We start from the raw sequence: 27,187 nt of genomic DNA on the forward strand, positions 1-27,187 counted from the left end.
AAACAAAATTATTAATATTGTGGGAACATTGTTGAGTCAGACTATTTCATTTACCATTTGGATCTTTATAAAATAAAATCAATCTTTTTATTATAGAATACATATATATATATTTTTTTTACAATAAGAGAGCCAAGTTAACATTTATCAATAAATTACCAGATCGACTTGGCACAAATAAAATAAAGCTTAAAAAAATTATCACAATTTAGATAATAGGATGTGAATAATTGTCTAAAAGTTATCCAATTGTTGATCACTTACAAAGTTCAGTAATTTGGATTTATTTCAATTCTTAAATAAATCACCATCATACCTTTTGACTTCAATAGGAGACATTACAGGCCACTTCAACATTTGATACCTAGCACAACAATGATATAAGGGCATCAAAAAACTTGCTGCGATCATCTACACTCAGCCGGATAACTGTGAAGGTAAATCATTATTAACTTACAAATTTGTGTATGATTAGAAAATAGAATGCTGAAATTTTTACATGAAAGTCTGTCTACACACTACACTAATGGTATCAAATAGTACTGTGTAAAGCATATTTTTGTACAACATTTACCATCTATTTTTCTATACTGTACACAAATATAAATTGGCTTGGTGCCCAGTCATATTGATACAAAGGTAGGTGGCATAAGCATGTGAGTAATTATCAAAAGAAGGCACCAACCGGGAAGGTTATGTAGCACCATCAAATGTGTGGAATAATCAGAGGGTGCTAAATATCACCAAGGATGCCAATACGAGAACAGAAACGCATAAGGCGAACGATATCAAATGTATCCGAGTCGTCAAGAATTCTATCGAGGGACAAGCGACCGCGGGGAAAGGTCGGAAAACAAGACACACGCTCGTCCTAGAAGTCAGGACATTCAACAAGGATATGCACAACCGTAAGAGGGACAATGCAATTTGGACAATAAGGAGCAGGGCGGCGCTCCATTAAGTGACCGTGAGTTAAACAGGTATGGCCAATACATAACCTAGCCAGAGCAGTTTCCCACTGCTGGTTACGGTGGTAGGATGAAGGCCACTGGGACAAACGACTCTTAAGAGTACGCAGTTTGTTACCAATAACAGAAGACCAACAACTCTGCCAGCGAGCAAGGATGGAGGCACGAATAACTCGGTAAAAGTCAGAATAAGGAATACCTTTACGGGAGATAGGTCAAGTGCGGATAGCTTCCTTAGCGGCAGCATCCGCACGCTTATTTAAAGACACAGCATGGCTAGGAACCCAGCAAAACTCAACCGACTTAAATTTACTGGAGATAAGAAACAGCCAATGTTGAATCTCGTTGACCACCGGGTGGACCGGATTAAAGGACCCTAAAGCCATGAGGGCACTACGAGAGTCGACTACAACCACAAAGGAGGATTGACACCGGGAAAGCAGAAGACGAAGAGCATAGAGAATAGCATAAAGTTCTGCTGTGAAGATGCTAGCCTCCAGAGGAAGGTGACACAAAGTGTGGTCAGGAAAAACAACAGAGTAGCCCACACCCTCAGCAGACTTAGACCCCATTGGTGAAGATGGGAACGGAGTGGAAGCAAGCGAGTAGTGCTCCCGTATTTTTATGGGCAATGAGGCTCGGTTATCAGTGAAAATGTGACATATCCTGGAAGTAACCAAGTTGTTCTAGAGCCCGAGCTAATGTTAATACAGTAGTACTGTATGAGTGGCAGGAAGAGGCATTACTTTTACAATTTTTATTTCTGTGCAAGTGACTGAATCAGCCCAGTGGAAATGTACCAATGATATACTTATTCTGATTCAATGATTAAATTGATTCAATATGACAAACATTCACAGCATACCAGCCTAGCGAGTGAAGTAATAGATATGACATCAATAACCATAAAAAACAACAATTTGAAAATGGCTGATAATAGTGACCAATTACAGTATTAAGGGGAATTTATCAATCTACAATTGTAGTGCCTCAGGCTCCAGGAATCACTATACATCAGAAGTCAATGACTAATAGGCACCATAGAACTAAGTAAACCTTTGTACATATAAAAAGCAAATTAGTTTTGTGCTATCCAAGAATTAAATATACTAATAATACAAGAGTAGTGCAAGTAACAAGATACACTGTCTAGCCTGTCGAGTGGTCACTCCTCTTACCCCACCACACATCTGGGAAGACAAGTGCCTAGCTGGAAGACTAGAGTGAGTAGCCAATATATTTGCGGTAATTGTCTATATGTCAGAGTAAGACTACTTACAGAGAATTCACTCCAGTGTAAGGCGCCAATTGTCAAAAAATATCAGACTTATTATTCAACACATACAACAATGAGCAAGCCAAAAATAACTTTTTTTCTTGCAATATACATGATCAAGTCAATGAACCCAGCACTTCCCCTAAAATACACATGGAGAAATGAGAAGAATAAAGGGAAAATATTTATGACAACAAATTAACTACAAGAGGATCAGAAAAAAATGATGAAACAGCTTGAGGACTTTCAACAATCAATTATTGTGTAGCCATGATAAAGGTACAGGATGATGATTTTCTAAGACTACCTTCAAGGAGATTTTCGAAGACTACCTTCAAGGAGACTACTAAGGACAGAGAGGAATTGCAAAACACCACCTGGAGGGAGTTATCAGATCAATTCATCGAAGCACCACAGGAAAATTTCAAAAAGACCATCATTGAAGTACCGTACTTCAAAAATCTGTGCCAAGGAGGAGAAAGAAAAAGACAAGTACCCCGTGGATGGATGAGAATCGGTAAAAAAATAAAAACAAACTAAGTAACCTCTGGAAAAGGTGTTGATCCACAAACATAGATTACGAGATATACAGAAGGGCATTAAATTCAGTCACAAGAAACTATCAAAGAAAACTGGATCTGTTTTGAGCAAATGTCTTTTTATGCCTAGAAAAATGTAAAACAAAGTCAAGAGACTTGACCAAGGCTCATACAAGATGAGACTAACCAATTTATAACTGATGAAACAAGGACAGGCAACATTGAATGAATACTTTTACATCAGTGCTCACAGTAGAAAGATTAGACAATATCCCACCACACACAAATGTTTGAAGCAGGGAAAGACAACGAATTAACAGGTATTCCCATACCATGTGACACAATCAGTACGAGCATTAACAAAGATTCAATAGCCCTAGGTCTTGATGGAATTCAATCCAAAGTATAACTGCCAGTTCATCTGGCAGTTAAAGAAATTACAGCTCAGAATATCTCTAGATCAGGTGTTAGTTTCCCTAGACTGGCAAATGTCACCATTATATATATATATATATATATATATATATATATATATATATATATATATATATATATATATATATATATATATATATATATATATTAAATATGACCGAAAAAGTAAGATTAATAATTCTAACACGAATTTTCTCAATCTTTCGTACATTTCTTTTCACTGTTGGAGGTACTGTAATTCAAAAATCAATTCTCCAAAGTTCATTTTTATTTCTAGTCTGACGCGACACTTGAGCGCGTTTCGTAAAACTTATTACATTTTCAAAGACTTTACACATACACAACTGAATAGAACTTACATATCTCCGATTTGTTTATATCTACATTTGAGTGAGGTGGATGGGGTGAGGTGGTATTTAATAGGGTATTAATTTCATCAACACAAGACAGAACACGAAACAATCTTATTAATCTTACTTTTTCGGTCATATTTAATAATATATGTCTACAGGAAAGACTGCTACCAAAATATACTAATATATATATATATATATATATATATATATATATATATATATATATATATATTATGTATGTATAAAAAAAAAAGGCAGCAGCAGCTCAGCATATAAGTACCTTCTAATCAGCCTAGCCTCACATACTTGAAAGCTCATGTAGAGAATCATTCACTATCTTACTGTGCAAAAGTTAGTAAAATCAATGCAACATGCTTTTATTAAAAATGAATCCTGCTTCACAATATCCTTCTCACACCTTTGAAAGCAGTAGACATAGTATATATATACATTGACTTCTCTAGTGCTTTTGATAAGGTGTCACATGAAAAACTGACAAAGAAATTACAGGCAAATGGAGTAAGTGGCAGAACCAGGTTAAAACAAAACTGGTTAAAAAAAAAGCAAAAAGTCATCCTAAATGGAAACTAATCTGACTGGAGAAATGTGGTAAGTGGGGTCCAAAGGTCCAGCCTGGGACCAATTTTTTGTTTTCTTATGTCATATACATTAATGACATGAGAACATCACAAGCCACATACATTTAAAAATGACACCAAGATTTATGTTAAAGTAAGAAGTAAACATTATATTGAAGCCTAACATCTACATTAACTCTACACGTGGTTAGAAGATTGGGACATGATTTTTTTAATACTTTGAATATCTTTGCATGTGTGTGGAGCATGTGTATGTGTATGCTTCCTTAACTTCCAGTTGAGGGAGCATAGCACTGACAAAGCTGTATTGGGAATGAGGATGAAACTATCTTCAGGCATGGGAGTAAATAGGAGGTATAGTTGTGCTATATGAACACAATTTAGATAACTCGCAGTACGAAAGTAAAGTGTGCATAATCGCATGCTCCTCTAGAAGCACGATATTCCATGTAGAATTTATTATTTATGATTTAATAACCAGTGGAGGTAATAATGATAATTACTGGATGCCAGCACAAAAATAGAGAAGCAATACACAATTGATGGAAGAATAATAAGATAATATTCCAATTATGCATAACCACATGTGGAGTATACAATTTGTTTGTTAAGGAATGGTGACAGATAAAATTTGAGACTAAAATAATTGTCATCATATTTATATTGTACTTACTGTTTGTATCAAAGAACTCTAACTCTGCTTTTGACCCTGTCTTGTCAGCTGCTTGCTCAAAAGCTTTTCCAAAGAAACTGTGAGACAAAAATAATTCTTTTAATTAATATTGTCTATTTTAAAAGTACTGGAAAAAAACTATGATGAAAGGATATGATGACAATCTTAAGAAATAATAAATATCGAGTATAAATTCATTCTGATCTGATATTTAACCATGGTGAAATAAATAAGGCTAAATATTTACACTATATCCGTGCTTCATAGTTATATACCTGTTCCACACTTTCACGAGATACAGACGCATCATAAACAACTCATAAAATCACATTCAGAAGTCTTCTCTCACATACATTAAAAAATGTTCAACTTCATGAATCTACATAAAGTACCTACTTTTTGCAGTAACCATCATACACACAAAGTTCGAGTTCTTCCATTTATTCTTATTGTAAACTTGGTACGACCTCTATTCAAGATGATCCACACACACATTCAACAATGGAGATACTGTATTATTAATTCGTAAACCATGGAGAGTGTAATTACAGGATGAGACGCTACACTCGTGGTGTAATGTCCTCTCAGCACTGTCATACGATACTTTGAAACTACTGATGGGTTTGGCCTCCTCCACCTTCTTACTTACCTTGTTCCAATCGTCTACCACTCTGTTTGCAAAGGTGAATTTTCTTATATTTCTTCTGCAGCCTTGTTTAGTTAGCTTAAATCTTGCTTATATCTCTTAAATCTTGTTTTTGAAGTTCCAGGTATCAAGAATTCTTCCCTATCAAATTTGTCTTTTCCTGTTACTATTTTTTACGTAGTGATCACATCACCTCTTTTTTTTTCCTTCTATCTTCTAATTTTGGCATATTTTATGCCTCTAACCTCTCACCATCGCTCTTTTCTTTCGTTCCAGGAGCCATTTAGTTGCATGTCTTTGCACCTATTCCAGTTTGTTGATGTGCTTCTTAAGATGTGGGCACCATGCAACTGTTGCATATTCCAGCTTTGGTCTTACAAAAGTTGTGATTTTTTTTTTTAGTATTTTGCCATCCCTGTATTTAAAAGCATTTCCGAAATTGGAAAGCATAGCATAGGCTTCTCGCACAATGACATTTCTGTGGTCCTCAGGTGATACCTGGTTGATGGGGTTCTGGGAGTTCTTCTACTCCCCAAGCCCGGCCCGAGGCCAGGCTTGACTTGTGAGAGTTTGGTCCACCAGGCTGTTGCTTGGAGCGGCCCGCAGGCCCACATACCCACCACAGCTCGGTTGGTCCGGCACTCCTTGGAGGAATAAATCTAGTTTCCTCTTGAAAATGTCCACGGTTGTTCCGGCAATATTTCTTATGCTTGCTGGGAGGACGTTGAACATTTACATTCAAATAACACCATACAGGTGGTGTTATTTGGCAAGAGAAAAATTAAAAGTAGTGTATATTAGTGTTGAGGATGCCTAAAATTTCCCCATCAGCACCTTTACCTTGTCCTATTTTGTTGAACCAGACCATACTGTCACCTATGCATACCATACATCTAATAAAGCTATGCCTTAGTCTTAAACTGAGATGCAAGATGCAAACTGGCATGTGTAAATTGACATGCAAGCTTCAGAACTGCACATTCTAAAATACATACACTGAGTAACACGCTTTACCATTTTCATAAGATTTAGTACCTTCCTGCCCTAAGGACAATAGCCTTGAAGGTTGAAGAAAAGTTAACAAATCATAAAATTTGAAAAAATTTAGTAACAAAAGTAACAGTTATTACATACTTTATGTTAAATACTGATGATCAATATCAGACAAAATTACAACTAATCATTCCCTCCTAACAAACAGTCTCCACTAAGTTCCCTTCAATGCCACTTTTTTCACATACATACTATTTTCACCAGCACAAAGTGCCAAAAATTAAAATACTTAATGAACAAAATGGGGCATGAAAGTGGATGCAGTAACACTACTCGACTATGACAAAACTTAATGCATTAGCTACTTACTTTCTAGGAGAATCTTCAGAAGTTGGAGGAATACCACAAACAAGACATGTATTTGACTCCGATGACCTAACATCTGGAGTAGTGATGATGAGAGGTAGCGAGCGTGACTTCTTACTGCGAGAGATTGCAACGTGTGCCTTTAAAGTGAAGCGTGCAAGAAGGGACAGACATTGGGGCGCTGCAAAGAATCTAGCGTCTGGGGTACCCTAATAATTAAAGAGAGAAGATCCAATGCATTAAGATTATATTGTAGCTGAAATAAGGAACAGAAATTATTCTCTAAATTCTCTATCTAATACCAGAAAAACAAATATTATAGCTCAAAGTTTATGAGACGAGAAAGCACCATCACTTACCAGAAAAAATAAAAATATGATATTTACAAACTAAAAAAAAAAAAAAAAAAAAAAAAAAGTAAAAAGTTAATTATTACAGTACCATATGGCTCATGTATGCTGGAAAGGAATTTAACTAACTGTCCAGATGGTGTATTGATAAAATACATTAAAAACTAAAACACAATACTTGCAATTTACAACAAATATGCATCTATCACCCCATCTCCCCATACTCGCTCCCAAACCTGTCCTTGAGCTATGCTCGTCTAAGCAGTGGCTGACCCCAATGACTCGCACATTTAACATTTAGTACTGTGTATTCAGTCTGTATTGAGTTTCTCATGTTAACATTATATATTATAATTTAGTGTATAATTTGGCCTAAATTAGGTTAGGTGTTTGGGTTTTGTGAACAGTTACTTATGTTTGTAGTATGTGGGTGAAGCATTGTTCGAGAAATGTTCGAATGTCATTTAACTCCAAGGACCGTGGGGTGAAAATCCACCACTCACTGAAAGTTGCACAACAGGTAGGAACAGCAGTCAGAAGAGCTAACTAAACCCTTGGAATATTCAAGTGTACCTTTGACTTTAAGGAACAGAATATAATTATTAAATTGTATAAATCTCTGGTGCACCCCCATTTGGATAACAGTATCCAAGCATGGAGACCTGATCTTCAGGACATAGCTGCTCTGGAGAAAGTGCAACACCAGGCAACAAAAATAATTCCAAAGCCAAGTCATTTCTCATATCAGGAATGGTTGATAGCCACAGGGCTAAGAACACTGTAAACCAGGCATGACAGGGCAGATCTCAATGAAACTTAAAATTATTTATTAGTCAATGGGTTACACAACTGGATTAACATGCATTTGATCTTGGTTTATAAGGATAAACTATATTTCCTCGTGCCTATACAGGAAAGTTTCAAGGTCACTCATATGTACCAGTACCAAATGAACATTAAATGTGAAACTGACTGACCAACAACCCAGGAAGAGGAAGACCGCTTCTACACCAGGGTGCCACCAAATCTACATTGAAAAATTCAGGTAAGTAGTACTTCAGATAAAAAAAGGACAGACAAATTGGGCTTACATATTTAATGTGGTAATGAAAAAATCCAGTGGGACTACAGGTGGGCGCGAACCTATGACCCCAGGATTGCCAGTCACGTACTCTACCACTGGACCACCGATGACTTGTTAAGGTCATACAATCTGATTCCTACTGAAATCTAGTGGTAGAGTACGCAACTAGCAATGCTGAAGTCGTAGGTTTGCGCCCACTTATAGTCCCAGTGAATTTTCTCGTTGATGTACAGTATATCATGATAATTTGATTTGTGTGTTTTAATGTGGTAATACTACAGAAGTGCAACTGTAGATATTTATTATGTAATGTAATAGAAAAACTTGCCCATACATCCAAAACATAGCACATTTGGCAATTTTGGTGTAGCACCACCCAAACGTACAAGACAAGCAACATGGCAGTAAGCAAACAAACTTGTCAGAAATAATGGGAACCTTTGACAAGCTGCTGGCTTCCTGTGCTCATTAATGCTACTAAAAATGGTAGACCTCAGGTAAAGTAGACACAGGATAGGTTCAAGTTTGAAGGCTTCTGTATGGAATAACTACAATCATTGCTTTCATGTACAATTAGTAGTACTACATTCCTGTCTTGTTAAAATTGATTTTACTGTACTGTATATAGGTCGCAATACTTCCATGTGTGTGGCCTAAACATGTACGGAAAGTTTGCCAAACAATCCATTTTGGTGCATGGCATGAAGATGGTCAATAATAAATATCCAATTCTTCATGTGATCATTTTAATAACAGCATAGTTTCATTTGTAATGCAGCCTGCAAACTCACCCTTGACAGCTTAATTTCAAAGGACCATACATAGTCCTGTAAATGCAAAAAATGGACCCTTTTGAAGGTACCTACAAGGTGGACCTTCAATCAGCCAGCATGTGGCATATTTTATTGCAACTATCTGGTTGAAAATATCAAGAACAAACACATTTTACCTCAATAACAGTGGCATAAAGGAATGGACCAGCAGAGATTACTTGATTCATATCCAGGAAGGTCTGTACTTGTCTATAAATTGCCTCTAGTTGTTGTTTACTGCTCTCTATACCCTTCTCCAGAACCACAAGCTTAGATCTGCAAATAACAACGCAAACATTTAATATTACACATTTTGTTGTTACCAAAACATAATCCCACATATACTAGTAACATAAAAAGGAAAGAAGGGCAAACAAGAACATTAGATGGGGGTAGGGAGAGCATGCATAAGAGATGGGGGTAGGGAAAGGTGGAGAAGGGAGAGCATGAACAAGAGATGGGGGTAAATAGAGGTGGAGGAAGGAGAGTATGAACAAAGAGATCAGGTAAATAGAGGTGGAGGAGGGAGAACAAGTCAGGTAAAGTTAAAAATTCCAGGATGCTGCCAAACTGGATATTTTCCTTATTAAGACTACTCAATAGCTCGATTGATAAGAGCTTTGGCCTCACATGCGTGGTGTCCATTAGGGAGTCAAGGTCAGGATTGAGACTGCTGGGCAAGGATCATCCCTCCTGCTGTGAGACTGATTGTGTACAGATAGCTGGTATTATAATCAAGTACTGCAAGTTGATAACACTTCTCATTGCATTTTTATTTCTTTTTAATAATAATAATAATGTTTATTCAGGTAAAAGTACATACAAAATGAGTTACAAACATAATGTTGAATTTCTAGATAGAGCTAGTATATACAATACCTAAAGCCTCTAATGCACACAGTGTTTGACCAAAGCAGTAAAGACACACGAGATGCTTACATACAGCAGTTCTAAATTTTCCCCAACAAAAAAATTGGCCCTTTTTGTGATACTGAATATTTGAAATATAATACCACAAATGTGAGTCATAAATATTTCATAATACAGTTCTATGAACATACAGTACAGTACTGTATATTGCATTTGTTATTTTATTTGACCATTTATATTAAGTTTGTATTTTAATTAATCAATCTTCCCCATTTTAATCTCATAATTCATATGGCCCCCATTGCAATACAGAAGGAAAACTGTTTAGCTTAAGAAAAAATACTTACATGATAAGGCTATCTGCAACATCCAAAAATGCATCTGTAGCGGTTTTTTCCTTCTCTGCAGTTTCTAAGAGAGCTGATGTGGCATACACATAATCCAGAGCACTGAATTTACTTCTAAAGCCATGAGATAAGGAGAAGGAGGCAAACAGCAGGTTGTTCAGTCCATATTTTTCTGCTTTAGATTCAAGTAGAGACTGAAGCTCATTGCGAAGGGAGACATCCATGCCGCAATACTTCTGCTTGCACTGTGCCAAAGGAAGTCTGTGACAAAAGACAATTACAGTACTTAGGATGTTATGGTTGTACCGATAAAAACTTCAATATTGAAGACTACAGTGCAACCTCACTTACCTGGACCTAATGATACCTCTGGATGTTTAGGTAATTAATTAACAGTACATTAACTTTTCCCACACCCTGGGAAAATTTTAGATAGCAAATTCCTAGTCATATAAAATATCCAATGTAAAAGTGCAATTTGAGTGTACTGCACACACTGCAACAGTTAGTACAGTAATATTAACGAATTTCAGAATTTCTGATATTCTCACCCCATTTCTGCTAACAACTCGTGTAGTTTCTTTTCTCCTTTGAGGGTCCAAAGTCTGAGAGTGGTAGCAGGATAGAGTGAGTGCCGCATACTCTCTACCAAACTCCAATGACGGTATAGTGCAAGCTGCAATCTAATGAAAATTAAGGAAACTTACATCTTCAAATAAACTAAGTAATAATTAAAATTTATTAACTACTATCACTAGCTATTTATACAGTATGATTTAATACATCTAGGAGCAAAAATTCCTGAAAACTTTAAAAGTAAGGCACATCGAGAAGAGAAAATCCACTAGGGCCATGAGGTGGAGCTGAAGCTACGAGTTTGACTTTGCCAAGCTGCATACTCTACCACTAGACCACTGTGACTTGTATTCATATTCATGTCATTCAAGTCATACAACCGGATTTTGACTGAAATCACAGGAAGTCTGGAGGCCCCTACTGAAACCAGTCCAGGTTTTATATATGACCCACAAGCACTCGGTGAAAGGGCAGTCTGTATTTGTAATATCTCCATACCTCAAACAATAATGTATTGGCAAAAAGACCTACAATTAATGTATGATTAACTATAAACACACAGCCATTGAAATGGAACATTCTCTGTAACTAGCTGACATTATAATTATAAAGTGTGAAGGATAATCTCCATTGAGGTGTGATAAAAGACCTTTTGTGCTCTCTGCAATCCTTATTTGCACTACCTCACAGGATGGGTATGGGGTACACAATAAACTAGCCGCTTCCAGTGAGGAAAAATAAAAAATAAAAAGCCTCATTTGTGAGATTCACTGCACAAGGATCTACTGGATAAACTGTAAAACAGTATAGGTCCTGGGCAATGCCATGACATCTATTGAGAACTATCAGAACCATAGTCTTCATTGGTATTCAAATGCCATTAAAATAATAATATATAATAATATAAAATGTCATTATAGTACTATTATTAATGCACTGATGTTAGTCAACACATGATTAAAGTAGCAGAAAAGACTTTTGGAAAAAGGAAAGTAAAAGGACAAACAAAAATAATATGCAGTAAAGGATACTCTTTTTCAAATGTGATTCTGAGGCAATCTAGTGGTTGTTCATCTTGGGCTTTGTGGTTTAGACGAGATACATGATTTTGAAGGGTGGCCGTTACCAGCAAATATTTGTCTTGTTCTGTTCGTTCTGACATTAACAGTTCTGTTTCACCTACAATTGCCCACCTGAAAAGAAGAAGAGATTCAAATATTACTAGAAATATGAGCACAAATTTGACAACTAGGGAAACAGAAACTCGCTCTTTCTCGAAATCTAAATCCAACCCCCTAACGTAGACTGAGACTATGTAACCACATGAAACTCACAAATTGACCATGAAGCTATAGTGAATCAACACCTGAAGAACTGAATACTTGGCCAGAAGACAGATTGACCAAAACCAACCAGTTTTCCAAGTAGGCTAGCATCCAGATGCCATGAAAATGGCAATTACCCAAGCAAAGAATCTGAAACCCAAGTTAATACCAGACACCCTGAATGAGGTAAACTAAAACATCCTACTCTAAACCCCAGCCTATTCAAAGGGCATGGGAATGAGAGGATTACCACACCCCTTTACAGAACCAAACTTACAGAAAGCCAGGCAAAAGATGATGGCATACAAAGATGTCAGAAAAATAGCACAGAAGTGAGAATCAAAATGCCACTTGCTCCTGCACTGAACTGTGTTTTCACACCACCAAAGAATCACACCCCTAACTGACAGGGAGACATACATCTTTGGGTGGATCAAAACATAACAATAAGGAAATAAGCATTGTGCAGATGTAAGGAAATGAGTCAGGACTGGCATGAAGCCACCTGGCAAACCTGGAACATGTTCATACAAAATATTGAACAGGAAATATGGGAAGCGAGCCATAACATATCCGCGGTAAATCATGGATGAGGAAAATGTTTCTTCGGAACCGAGATCAAGAGAGCACCTGAAGGGTGTATGTCATCTCCCTCACACCCTTATTCAAGAAAGTACAAATGCTGAATAATGGAGTAGATAGCCGAGCAGAAATCTGAAACACGCAAGGGAAGACTGACGACCACATGCAATAGAAACCCTGAGAGACCAGACAAAATGCCTAGGCATTCCTTATGCCAAGCAAGCATCAGAGAATCACACCCCAACAAGACCTGGTCACCCCAAGACTATTCCATAGATCAGGAGCCCAAGAATGGATAGACAAGGATTCTATGAGAAAAAGCAGATAAAACTGACTTAATACAGAACACCTGGTAAGGTGGCTGGAAAGATGCACTCACTGTAGTCAAAACCTTCAATATCTCTTCTTCTGAAAAGAGAACATGAACAACTTAGAGAAACAAGAGACAGCAACACCGCACTCATCCCTCCCTCCCGACTCATGGAAATGATCCAGAACAGTTCCCATACAATAATGAAAAATGGAAAAATACATTAAAAACTACCCTTCTAAATGATTCAAGCAGGTTGCTACATAAAAAAAAATTAATTTAATTAGTATTGCAGATAATATAAATAAAATATTTAAAAGATAATGAACCTTACATAAAATTTAAGCTTAAAAGTTATGAACTTACCATAATAATTCATTAGAATCTTTAGAGAGCTTCCATGCCAGGTCAAACATTAGTGTTGCAGTCTGCAAAAATAAGATGCATTTGATATCCTGAAAACACTTTTAAGTATTAATATTAAGTCAAATATTAACAATGCATGTTGTCCTTGGGGTCCACGGTTGGAGACCCATGCAGCCCAGGTGAATGGAATGCATTCTGGTTATTCTATGTATCACAGAACAGAGCTTGAAATTATTTTTAATACCAAAGTTGCAGGGCTTCTGGACAACAAAAATTAGAAAATTAATACAATTTATGAAATGGTTTCTCTTCCCTCTCTACCCTCACCCCAGGGTGTGCTGTTCTGGCAATGGTTCGTCCAGTTTTGGGAGTGGTACTGGGAAGTGTGGTAGTTTGTGATCACTATCTCACTCAATATATTTCAACTGTCTACAACTGTTAACGAAGAGAACTTTTGATCACCACCATAGCACCTTTGCCTTTTCTAAGCTGGAGACTGTGATCCAAAGTTTTAGACGTTGCAGGTTTTGAAAGTTCCTCTCAAACAACTTTGTCGATTCTTGTTACAGTTTTGTTTGTGGCAATCACATCTTTTTTTTCCCCCATTCTACCTACTAGCTTTTTGTACACTTAATGCAGTGGTTCCTCAGTTTTTTTTTTAAGGCATGGACACCTTACAACTGCTGCATACTCTACTTTTAGTCTCATTAATGTTATGTATAATTACCTCAGTACTGTATTTCCCAAGCTGGGTGACAGTTCAGTATCCAGACCCAAACTTAGATCACTCTCTCTCTCTCTCTCTCTCCCTCCCTCTCACACACACACACACACACACACACACACACACACACACACACACACACACACACACACACACACACACTCACACTCACACTCCCTCTCTCTCTCTCACACTCACTCAGAGTCCTATAATATCTTTTCACATAACTATATTAGGTTGTTTGTGACCTGTTCCCACTATTCCACACCTCCTTACATGGTATTTGTCCACGTGTCAATTATTCATTTTGTTGATATCATTTTGAAGAGAATGGCAGTCGTATAAGTCTTTTACTCTCTCTAGTAACTTAGCATCTGATACATTACAACCCAGTCTGATACATTGCCTCTGATTATTGCTCTAATTTATCTGTAATTTTTTTTTATCCAAGCCAGAAGCCTGCCTGTCACCCCACCATTGTGTTCTAGCTTCCAAATCAGCCTAGTGTGTGTTCACAAATATGTGTCAAAACTGCTACAAGTATAGATATGTCTTACAGAGCTTCCATAATAGGAAAATTGCGTGTAGTCAAAAATAATTTTATGCCGCTGCTGCTCCCAGTGTCGCCTAGCTCTGCGTTTTTCCAAGGCCTCCTCATCAAACCGTCCTCTCTTCTCCCCTTCCTCATCACTTTCATCATCATCACTCTGTAAGGAGCCAAGTTCATATTAAACAACAACTACCAATTTCCAACTTTCAAGGCATGAGAAGACACTACCTTAGATAAGTAGTAGATACTACTTAGTATACTTAGAAGTAGATACTTAGAAGTAGATACTACTACTAGAAGATACTAGGCAAGCAATACAGTATAAGAAGAGGGTAAAGATGCTCAGACACCAAACCAATTGCCTTTTTTGTTCACACAAACATTATAACATAGAACCTATTGCTAACAAAATTATCCAAAGCAGCACCCATCCATATGACCAGGCATGCAGTGCTGCTTGTGCATAATAAAATATTAAAGCTTTAACAAGCCGATTCCAACTAACCATATCCTCCACCACTTCTCAAATGATGTTCACACTCAGTCCCTGCTTCTTCACTCCCCATGTGTGCATATTTTACTTGCCACCCCATTATTCCTGCAATCTAACTTCACCACTTTCATTCACCAGCAAATGTTTATAATTTTTTGTATGTGTACACATATGCTGCATGCATATGCCGCATGTGTGTGTACACACACAGCATGCATATGCGTGTGTACACACACTTTTCCCTCTCATTCCTTATTACCACATGCCAGAAAACAATTATTTCCACAGTTATAATAGATCTTTTATCAAATTTATTAGTTTCCAATATAAACAAATGCTAGCAGCTTTTTCAATGGATACGTAACATTTAAGGACTTGAGATACACTTACTTCATCCTCACGAAATACATCAGCAAAAGCAGGGACTTCCTCATCACCAAGTTTGGTCAGGATTCGAATCTGTATTAATAAAATTCTTGGTTAAAAAAGTATACACATTAAAAAAAAATAGCAGAAGAGACTCCTGTCACCATAATTATCATATTACCAGCACTCTCGAAATGGTGTTAAATGCAGCGTCCAAGTTTAATTATATATCCTTCATTGAAATTTGGCAACTTGTAGGTAAAAGAGCTAATTAGCTTTTATTTGCAAGGTGTAATCTGTTTTGCTAATTACTTTACTAGTTCCACTACGCATTCAGATTTAAATAAAATGAACCCTCAGTTTATACAGGGTTTTCACACAATTTGCATTATGTAATAATATGCTGTTAATAATCAAAATACTGCAATGCAAGTCAAGGCAAAGGTCATAAGTCGAGTAAAATTTTCCAATGAATTTGAATTTGGGGGTCGTAACTTGAAAAATCCTCAAGTACTGTAGGGGCATTCATAAGTCGAGGTTCCACTGTACTTGAAAAGTAAAAGCTGTTTTAGACCATTGTTTCTACAAAAAAAAAATTGTCCAAATAAGAAATTGAAAGTGTTAACAAAATCCTGTACAGTGTATTCTGTAATAAACACATCCAATCAGCATAATTGTCAAATATTTTAAATTTTGGAATGGTCTTCCATTTTTTACTTGGTAAAAGGTCACCTTCACATATGGCATACCATGAAAAAGTATTAAAATTACATTACAAAATAGTAAACCACGTCATAAGGATCTTGAATGATTGAGAACGCCTTGTGCAAGAATGGATGTGGACCGAGATGTTGACAAGTTATTACATGCAGATGCAGTAAAAAATATTGATTATGTTATGTATATAAATAATAGGATATATTGAGGACATTTTTTTAGCAAATATTCTGTGTAAATGTTAGGTGAGGTTGGCTTGAACAAGTCTTGTTGCTCTGATAACAGTAGCTCCACCAATTTCTCTAGAGGTAACATACAGGAAGGAGGCTGAGAACAGCAACTCTGAGGACTGCTATGCTCACCTTTAAAGGTTCTTCCAGTGTATCAAGGTAGGAGGCCTCCTTGCCCACAACATGAATTTGGAAAGTAGGTGAAATAGGCATAAACTGGGACCTTCACTTCACAGTAACCCAACTTACCAGAGCCCAACAACAAGAATAGAATCCAAGTCGAACTAGATCATTGCTTGCTAGCCAGCCAATTTATTCTGTTGTGCATTACTGCCCCTACCCTATTTTTAAAGGATGTCATACATCGCACATTCTATCAACATCAGAGGCCCGAGACTGTTCAACATAATTCCACTACACATAAGGGGCATAACTGGCTGACCCCTCAGTGTTCAAGAGAGAACTGGATAAGCACCTCCAAAGGATACCTGATCATCCAGGCTGTGATTCATATGTCAGGCTGCGAGCAGCTGCATCAAACAGCCTGGTTGACCAGTCCAGCAACGAGGAGGTCTGTTCGACGACCGGGTTGTGGGGATGCTAAGCCCCGGAAACACTTCAAGGTAACTTCAAGGTATCCCTCCGCCCCCCCCCATCCCTTCTCCAGGCGCCATAGTCGCTGTGTAGAGTTCTCTCATGTGAAGGCAATCTGAGAATATTATGACAATCGCCTGTTTTAACCCCAACCATCAGTTTGGCAGGGAAGACTTTAGCAGAACTTTCTTTAAGAACTCTAGCTCCACTACTGCATCAAGGTAGCTGTTATGGGGGATAATTGTAAGAAAGGTTGTAATCTAGCATGAATCCACTACCTGCAGTTTAATTTAAAAAATGTGGTCCACTCATGATATTTCAAGACTTGTCTTACATTCACTTTTATAAGAAGGCTAGAGAATATCTAAGAAATATGGGGCAAAGGCTGACAAAGCCCATGACCCCACCATTGGCAGCACAAGTTCATTTGAAGTGATTCATCTTTGCTGCTGAAATTAATGGTTTGGCAAACACCACTTAACAGCATTCAAGCCATGTTTCCATCCCAAGACCAGAGGAAAACTTCCTTTCTTATACTGTATTCAAATTTAATAAAAAGGCAGCAAAAATAAAATCTATTTTTAGGTGAAAAAGCTGTCGCACATGAATCATGCAGCAAACAAAAAATAGCTAAAGGATTAAACACTAAGAGATTCACGGAAATATTTTACTATCTTTACCTGTTCTGCATTATAAATATTGCAAATATCAAGAGGCCTGTGGTTATCAGCAACAAAGAAAATTAGGTCTTCAGGAGGATGCAGAAGGTCAACAAGATCAACACAACCTCCACAGTTTATTAGCACTATGTGTTTCACCTGAAAAGAAACAACATTAAATATGCAAAGTGCTTTACAAATACAAATACTGTACTGTATTCTTTATTTATTTGTATACAAGGTATATTGGGTTGTGAGAGTACATAATATCAGTGTTCTTACATTTTTGCAAAGCCACTAAAATTCATAGAATTTCAGGCAGTAATTAAACTGACTTTCCCAGCAGCAGTTAAAGGTACACTTCTTTCAATTCATGAAGAATAAAACTGTGTTCAAAATTTGGTTATCCTGGACACAACCAACTGTTCCTTCATCCACGCATCAAAAGTAGGTCATAAGTTAAAGCAAACAGGTCAGTATCAGTATATTATTTAAATTATGGCAACATTAAAATATTCTGGTCTTAAATTATTACTGCCTGTATATCCTTTTGCTAAAGAGGATGTACTGAATTTCCTAATTAAAGTTAATAGTACTGTAATGCTGCAAAGTATTTAGATCATGCATTTGTGTACAAAATCCAAAATGGGTTGCACTGTGAAATAAAATCGGAGCATACAACATTACACATACCTGTTCTGAATGTTGCTGAACGGCATTAATGAGATCAGTTCGAGTTTGCACAGGAACAACTGTGTACAATATGAGATCAGAGCGAAACAGCGACTGAAGAATTTTACTAGCACAAATGCCGTCAATGTCGAAGTGTACCAGCAGCAAGATACGCTGAAGAAAGAATTTCATTAAGCAAGTTTAAATGATAAATAAAATTTTCTAGCCAGCCTCCTCTCTCCCAACAGAGAAAGAGAAAAAATTTGCATATACACCACAATGACATGTCAATATACCAAATACAGTATTCTCAAATGAAAATCTGGGGAAAATATTTGTTAAATATTTGATATCAAAGTTCATGCATCTAATGAGGATCAAACAAAATAATCAAAATATACATGATTAGAATTAATTTATTTTTAATTTATTCCTTTTGAGCAAATATAGGATCCTCGAAGTTTAGGGTGACAGACCGGTAGACCTCGGTGGGGTATAGTAACAAGACTTCCGCAAGAACCAATGCAGTCCCACGATATAAGGCACAGAACAAGTGCCATATCTCACCTATGGTATCTATGCATGGGGGGGGGGGGGATCTACCACCCTTAATTATCTCCGACCCCTAATTACTCAACAAAAATCAACAATTAGGACAAAAACAAATTCCAGTTCCAGGCACCATTTTGCTCCCTTACTGAAATCTTTGAACACGTTAAATATCAAGTCTCTGCACATTCTTTCAAGCGTTGTCTATATCTATGGAGCTCTGAACCATTTTTTTTCAATTCAATGTTGGATTTATAGATAGAGCTAGTACATACAATACCTAAAGCCACTAATATGCACAGCATTTCGGGTAAGGTGTGGGAGAAAAAACACTTAGATTAAAACTTAATACTAATTGAGATTAAAGTATAAATAATGTTGAAAGGTACATGGCAGAAATCAGCAATTATACAAGTTGGTCAACAAACAGTATTGTTTGAAAATAGCAAAACATGGGTTGACATTTAGGGGGTAAGGTAAGGTACAAAGAAGTTTATTAGGTAGTATTTAGTTTTTCTCTTAAACTGGTTGAGAGGGGTACAGCCTTTGACATGATTGGGAAGGTCATTCCACATTCTTAGTCCCTTGATTTGTAGAGCATTTCTAGTTTGGTTAAGTCATACTCTCGGAATTTGTTTCTGGTGTGGTGTCCATGGGTCTGTTACAACCTTCTAGGAACCGTTTAAGGTCAGGATTGACATTACAGTTCGGAGTCTTAAATATATAGAGTACACATGAGAGAATGTGCCAGTGACTTACTATCTAACATCTTCAAAGAGTGCTGTCTGGGGGCCAGAGTTAGATATTGTTCTAATAGCAGCTTTGTGTTGAGTAATTAGAGGACGAAGATGATTTTGGGTCGTGAACCCCAAGCACAAATACCATAATTGAGATAAGGATAGATGAGAGAGTAATAGAGCGTCACCAGGGTAGGACGAGGTACATAATATCTGATCTTAAGAAAGAAGAGTCCTTGTCTAAGTACAAGGTAAGGAACTTTACATAATTTTTATTGCTATGTTAACATTGTCTATCTGAAGTTGAATTTCAACATTGTGTATGTACGAAAGGTACAAATAATTTCAAATATAATAACATGATAATGACATCAACTGCTGAGAAATGTATAAAACTAAACATTGAAACACTGCACCATCGAACCTGTTAAATCCCCATCACACAAAAGCCTTTTACAAGAACAACCTAAATGGCCAGCACAAGACGGGAAGCTACTTAATTTGGTGGAGGGGTTTACCTTGCCTTTGATAAGGTCGTAGAATTGTGTGCGGGCGTCAGAGAGGAACATAACTGCTGGCGGCCTCGGCGCCACCCTCCTCACACTCAACCTTTTGGCGCCAACCTCCCGCTGACGGCCACTACACTCTCCCTACACTTATATACTTTACACCATTTCCCACACAAAATTTGTACCTTTCGTATATATATAAATAATTGCTCAATATTAAAATCATAATATAATGCTATTAAGACTTAAAATCTTCTACTTAACAGGCATATAGTTATTAAATGAAGTTTAGTGATGTGATGAACATAATCCGGATTTGGTAAGAACGTCGCCCGCCAGCGTAAATACTACATATCCGAATGCCCACAAACATGATCGAACGCATAAAACACAAGGCAATGGTCAGTTTTTGTGTAAACTTCTATTACATTTAATATGTGATAGTTATACTTGTATATAATAATAGGTATTAAAGATAGGCGCTTATCATGCAATATTAATAAAAAACGAGGTCAAAAGCCACACGTCTGTCTGTATATGTCTTTTAGATGCTCTTGTACTTGTGCGCTAGCTAGTGTTCACAAATGTTCGCGCCTACAAGAATTAGAATTAATCAAACAAAATGTTATTTATTTATTTATTTATTCATTTATATACAAGAAGATACACTGGGCTGAGAGAGTACATAGCACTGGTGTTCTTGCATTCTTGTAAAGCCACCAAGTTCAAGTTCAAGTATGTGTATTGAGATAAGAAAGAAATATATCTCAAAAGGATAGAGTAGCTTAGGCTATTTCTACCCCCCTCTACTTCAAGATCCTCAAGGGGCGCACAAATTCAGTGAGTACAAATAGACAAATAACATTACAAGAATCCCATTTAACATTGCAGGTTAACATAGTAAGCACAGCATATAATTGTTACTCTCGTGGGACCAAATTCTTGTAGCTCCTAAGTATTATGTCTATCATAACATTATCACACATCCAAACAATTTGATGTGGTACACTACTTATTTCTTTATTTCTATAGTTATCAATAAGTTGACACTCTAATACATAATGTTCTAAGGTGTGGGCGTGCGGCATACTACATAATTTACACTCCTTACTGACAACACCGTATTGCCAGATATATTTGTATCCTAATCTTAATCTGATGTAAATTGGCTATATCTGGCTATGTGTGTTGGTGGCTATCCTTAATAAGAACATAAGAATAAAGACAAGTGCAGAAGGCCTATTGGCCCATACGATGCAGCTCCTATTTATAACTATTTATAATCCAATAAAAGTGAAAGTATTAATAAGTAAATTGTAGTAGAATTTGAGTTTAACATAATATTGTAAAAAAAGAAATTGAGTTCACCATAATAACTACAACATAAATTGATGAGAGTGATTACACTGGTGAAGTTGCATATCTTAAACTCTAAAATTAGGGAAGTTATAATAATTCATTATTTATATTGTGATGCAAATAACAAATACGCATACACTATTTCACTCGGAGATACTTACATATTAACGATTATAATCTGAAAATGTATACATATAACAATGTATAAACACGAAGGAAAAATCAAACATGAAATTACTTAGGCACTTTCGTAATAATTAACACATCATAATATACTTCTGTTGATGTGATGCTTAACACGAAAGTATTTTTAAGTAATTTCCTGTTTAATTTTTCCCTCGTGGTTATACATTGTCTACAATGTCATATAACTATATGTAATACATTATATGTCTATAATGTCATACAATTCATATTCATCACGTGTTAATTTCTCCGTGAAGCCTGTGAGACGCGGATATTAAATGAACTTACAGCCAATTTTTTATTTACACGTTATAATTCTTCATATAGATATAAGGTAGCAGCACATTGCTGTGTATACCTAAGCTTGTTAATATCTTATAAAATCTGTCAGTTCATTGCAGTTTTGTTGAAAAATAGATTAATAAACAATGCGACTGGATTATCAAGCTTGCTTAGCAAAACGAACTTGATTAAATATTATCTGAAGACATGCGCTAATTATATAATCAAGTGCCATGAATATATTCCTATTCTTAAGTTGTTATCAATTTCTATTTCCTCGGTTTTGGTGATAATAGTGTCTTGGAAGACGAGAACAGCAGCGAACATAAGCCAGCGCATATGTATATAAACATACGAAAGGGTTCGTGTAAATCCGGCCCTCGGGCAGACATGACAGAGGCAGCCACCAACAGGGAGTCCCCCTTTCATCCCCCTCCCGTCTACCCCTCCCCATCCATCCCCCTTCCCCCCTCTTCCATGGAGTGTGGGAACCCCACCAGAAAACGGGAAGTTCAAAACAGCTGATGGCGGGTCAAAAATCAATGCAGGAGGCAGCAGCGGTTATTGTGGAGGTGTTTAATAAGGTGGTCGACGCTTGTGGTGGGTGAGTGGGTTCTGCTGACGAGGGTGAGTGTTGTGGTGGCCCCGTGGGCGGCAGAGGTCATGTCCTGGGCCCTGGTGGCCCTGCTGGCCTGGAGTGGTGGGGGTGGAGGGGTGCCTGGCACTCCTGCCCGCCTCACATGCAGACTTGTACAGTGCCAACCCTGGTCAAGCGCCGGCACCAGACACATGTTGCCCGAGCCTTAACCTGCACCCTGCTGGTCCTGGCACCACTTGCTGCCTGTCTCATGTTCACGCTATATAGTCACGCTTGAGATAACTCCACATTTGTTTACTGCTCCACGATTCTTCACATTAAACACCTAATAATATTGCTGTCATTCGTAGATAACTAGCCCACAAAATTAAGGAAATTTGTTTAATAACTTAATAAATATGGTTCAGTGAAGCAGGTCACAATACTGAGAAAGGCAACTGTAAACCTCCATTATAATGGAATCTGCTTCACTATTTTTTAGTGTCAAATTATACAGTTTTTTCACCTCAAGAATATTTGTGTATTTTGTAAAGAGTCTTGAAGTGTCAACAAATAATGTTGTGTACAAAGTGGCAGTTTGTTTCTTTGGATACACTAATATGCTAAGCTGATTAGATTAGGAGCCAATTGGAAATGGGATAACTTATGAAATCACACATATTAAAGAAAATTATCATGGATTAAAATTCGCCAAACACTTGATCACAATGACTATGTAATCATGGCCAGAATGGGCTTACAGTAGAACACTGGCCTCTCACAATTCTTGCTATGATATAGTTGTTTATGCCATGGAAAATGAGCAAAATGTCAATGCACTGGATTTATGAATGCTTTTAGAAAATGTGACGATGTTGGGGGATGAGATATCCTTATTCGTATGAGTACTTGCCATTATCATCAGTTTTACACTGAATTACTTTCTTACATTATGACACCTCCGAAGTACTGTATTCTGCATTTCATTGTGTACTGGTATTTATTATTCGAAAATGGGATTATTTACTAATACAGTATTTAGATTCATATTTTAATAAGATAGGAGAAACTTGTGAATGTCAGTGGATTATTGGCCTAACCCAGTTTTTTCCCATATATGATTGATTTTATTCTGCACAAGGTTTCCCTGAAAAGCTAGCCTCATTCTGAGTGAGGGTTGGCTGTTGTTGTGATAACAACAATGTAATGTGAATTATGTGACTAAAACATTTGTAAAGACAGATTACTGTAATGGAACATTGTTTTTTTATGAATAGTACTGTACAGGTATATCAAATAATAATTTGTGCATCTTCATTTTCATAATGAATATACAGTTCAGTACCCAAAAATTACTGATCAACCAATATATATATGTCCACTATACATTATATTATCATTATTACTCCATTTTCCACTTCCTTATGGTGGGAAGGCATTTTCTAATAGTGTATAAGTAGTGTAATATGGCATTGGAAAAGGTTTTTCATGCTCAGGAGATTTATTTATTTACCAAAACTTTCACTTGACTTTCAAATAAATATAGATAGTGAAACCATTATATTCCAGGAAATCATACACAGCCGTATATTTACATATTACCTTGGCCAGTGGAAAATGTCTTGGTATGTAATGCTGAATGAGGATGAAGCATATAGTGAACCCTGGAAAGAGCACACTGCCTGCAGCATATAACAGAGTAACATTCTGTCCCAATAGAATTTTGTGCAATACTGTAAGTGCAAGTGAGATACATAGAATATGTACATGTTTGTTATTTTCAGTTAATAGTTTGTTTGACTTATTTCAGAAGTGTGAGCACAGAAAGAGGATTCTCATCATGGCTGCCAAGATGCCAGAAGCACTTTATTCATGCGAAGTGTGTGGTTTGGACGGACTTTCGGATGAGGACTTGCGGTCCCACATGTTGTTTGCTCATATAGAAGGAACATCATCGTGCCCTTTCTGTGATTTAGGAGATATAAGCCCAGATGAAATGATTCATCATGTTAATTCTGCCCATTTGGACTATTTAAGTCCACAAGATGAATGTTTAGATGATACTTTAATGGTAACAAATGGTTTTGGTGACCATATTATTATCACTAGCCCTTTAAGAGAAGATAGATTGAATAATAAACCATTGGACAATCATGTGCCTGTGATTACAGTAGAAGAAAATGATAATGACAATTATAATGCTAACCTAAGCCCTTCTCATAGCAAGGGGGGAAATTCCAGCAATCAGGGATCACCAGATCGTGCCCAATTATCACTTAATCTTAATCAACTGGAGAGACGAAACAGATTAGCAAGTCCGGGTGTGCGCAGCCCCTTGTTAGATGCCAGGGTGACAACGTGTCCAATATGTGGAATGAAAGAGCATTCACCAGTTAAGCTTGAAGAGCATGTCAATAGAGCCCATTTTGACCTGATGTCTCCCTCATTCCCAGCTGTTACCCCTCAGGAAGAAGTCATCTTTACTTGTCCTGTATGCATGAAGCAATTTGAATGTAGCCCAGATCTTGAGCTTCACGTCAACATTGAGCACAAGGACATCCTGAGTCCTTCAAAGGTAAAAAAAAAATATATAAATTTTATATATATATAATATATATATATATATATATATATATATATATATATATATATATATATATATATATATATATATATATATATATATATATATATATATATATATATATATAATTATAATAATAATAATAATAATAATAATATTATGTTGTTGAATATGACCGAAAAGGTAAGATTAATAATTCTAACATTTTCTCAATATTTCTTATCTTTTTCTTCACTGTCGGTGGTAATAAAAATATCAATTCTCCAAAATTCATTTTTTTATTGTCTGACGCCTGAGCACGTTTCGTAATGCTTATTACATTTTCAAAGACTTAATTTATACACAGATTCATCGAACATATACTCATTTTGGGTGAGGTGATATGGTACAAAGTTTTGGGTAAGGTGAACAGACTTATGACAAACATAAGACAGAACACGGAACAATGAATATAAATTGGATACGAGAACTGCAGAAGGCCTATTGGCCCATACTTCCTCTTGTTGCTTCCATATTGGTTTGGGGTCTTGAAGTGGGTAGAATATAGTTGTGCATTAATTGGCTGTTGATTGCTGGTGTTGACTTTTTGATGTGTAGTGCCTCACTGATGTCGAGCCGCCTGCTATCACTGTACCTATCGATGATATCTGTGTTGTTTAAGATTTCTCTGGTGATGGAGAAGAGATTTTATGTTCCTTGATGTAGCCCTGTTGCTTATGCATTGTTAATCGCCTGGTTGATACCTGGTTGATATCAAGCTTAACCCCTGCACTGCTCACCCATTTTCGGCAAAAATGTCTTGGTGCAATTCTCAAGGATATATTTTTGTTATTTTTATAATTGTTCAGGTAAAGTTAATGTCAAAATGTTTCCAAAGTCAACTATTTCCATTTCAAAACACAAAGAGTAATGAAAACATTTAAAAGTATTAAAATATAGCCTAATTAAAAAACAAAAAGCACAAATCTCAGAGCGCCTAAAGGCGCTTTGCGCAGTGCAGTGGTTAAGAAAGAGAAAGCGCCTGGAAAGAGACGTTGTTGTCTTGCCTATATACCGAGTTCTTTGGAGCTTACAGTCCCCAAGTGGGCATTTAAAGGCATAGACGACGTTGGTCTCCTTTAAGGTGTTCTGCTTGGTATCTGGAAAGTTTTTTATGAGTAGATTGGCCATTTTTTTTTTGATGGTTGACAATATATCATAAAACCAAAAAAACGGCCAATCTACTCGTGAAAAACTCTCCAGATACCAAGCAGAACGCCCTAAAGGAGACCAACGTCGTCTATGCCTTTAAATGCCCACTTGGGGACTGTAAGCCCCAAAGAACTCAGTATATAGGCAAGACAACAACGTTTCTTTCCAGGCATTTGTACATAAAATATGAAGTTCTTCATTGGTAAATACCGATTTAATACTCGGTGTATTTGGAGTAATCCTTGTTTTTATTGTCGCTAACATTTAATATTCTGGGCTATTTAGTTACTAATGATGGCAACCACTGCTTTTTATCGTCATTATGAATGTGCTTCTTAACAACTCTGCTGTGATAGATAAAGTTGATAATAGCTCTGGTAATAAAATCATTATTAAATCGATAATAATGCCTTGGGAGTAAAGTAAACTGATGTAATATGAGACAAAGTTATATCTAAAATAAATTTCAAATGCATTTCTTAAATTATAATTGAAATTCTGATTGTGCACTTGTGCATTCCTATGGAGGAAGTGATTATGCAAGTACCAGTAGCTACAATATGTACATTTGAGAAGTGAGGTCTTGTGTGCACATGTTGAATGGATGGGGTTATTTGTAAACTAAAAATGTCTACTGTACATATAAAAGTACAGTACTGTACTGTTCTGTTCTGTTCTGTATTTTGTTCTGTTTTTATCCTTATGTTACTTTTGCTTACTCATGATTGTCTTAAC

The 27,187-nt window shown here is 36.6% G+C and overlaps 2 protein-coding genes and 1 long non-coding RNA gene across 11 annotated transcripts in view; 1 reads left to right on the forward strand and 2 right to left on the reverse strand.

The window, feature by feature from the left end:
* Window positions 1–84: 84 nt before the first annotated feature.
* On the reverse strand, window positions 85–20,434 carry Cdc45 (cell division cycle protein 45). The gene is made up of 13 exons (XM_045736608.2): window positions 20,283–20,434; window positions 18,500–18,652; window positions 17,828–17,965; window positions 15,631–15,699; window positions 14,755–14,904; window positions 13,474–13,535; window positions 11,922–12,083; window positions 10,866–10,997; window positions 10,315–10,575; window positions 9,235–9,373; window positions 6,855–7,060; window positions 4,847–4,923; window positions 85–429 (listed from the first exon to the last, which is right to left on the reverse strand). Exons 1-13 carry the CDS (start codon window positions 20,331–20,333, stop codon window positions 365–367), a joined length of 1,665 nt encoding a protein of 554 aa, XP_045592564.1. The 5' UTR covers window positions 20,334–20,434; the 3' UTR covers window positions 85–364.
* A 2,061-nt stretch (window positions 20,435–22,495) lies between these two features.
* Window positions 22,496–27,187, forward strand: part of LOC123754322 (zinc finger-containing ubiquitin peptidase 1) — a 32,687-nt gene continuing 27,995 nt past the window's right edge. Inside the window, exons 1-3 of one of the 9 annotated variants that reach the window (XM_069326404.1) lie at window positions 22,534–22,704; window positions 24,247–24,376; window positions 24,488–25,252. In XM_069326404.1, coding sequence (XP_069182505.1) covers window positions 24,317–24,376; window positions 24,488–25,252 — 825 coding nt within the window. In that variant the 5' untranslated portion in view covers window positions 22,534–22,704; window positions 24,247–24,316. Of the gene's footprint in view, window positions 22,728–24,246; window positions 24,377–24,487; window positions 25,253–27,187 lie in introns of all 9 variants that reach the window. The other 8 variants (XM_045736614.2, XM_045736619.2, XM_045736613.2 and 5 more) reach the window with 8 other exon arrangements.
* LOC123754323 (uncharacterized) overlaps window positions 25,588–27,187 on the reverse strand; it is a 58,208-nt gene continuing 56,608 nt past the window's right edge. Inside the window, exon 4 of the long non-coding RNA XR_006772375.2 lies at window positions 25,588–25,895. This is a non-coding gene — a long non-coding RNA (uncharacterized lncRNA). The remainder of the gene's footprint in view (window positions 25,896–27,187) is intronic.

Source organism: Procambarus clarkii, chromosome 18, assembly GCF_040958095.1.
Source record: "Procambarus clarkii isolate CNS0578487 chromosome 18, FALCON_Pclarkii_2.0, whole genome shotgun sequence".
Lineage (NCBI taxonomy): Eukaryota > Metazoa > Arthropoda > Malacostraca > Decapoda > Cambaridae > Procambarus > Procambarus clarkii.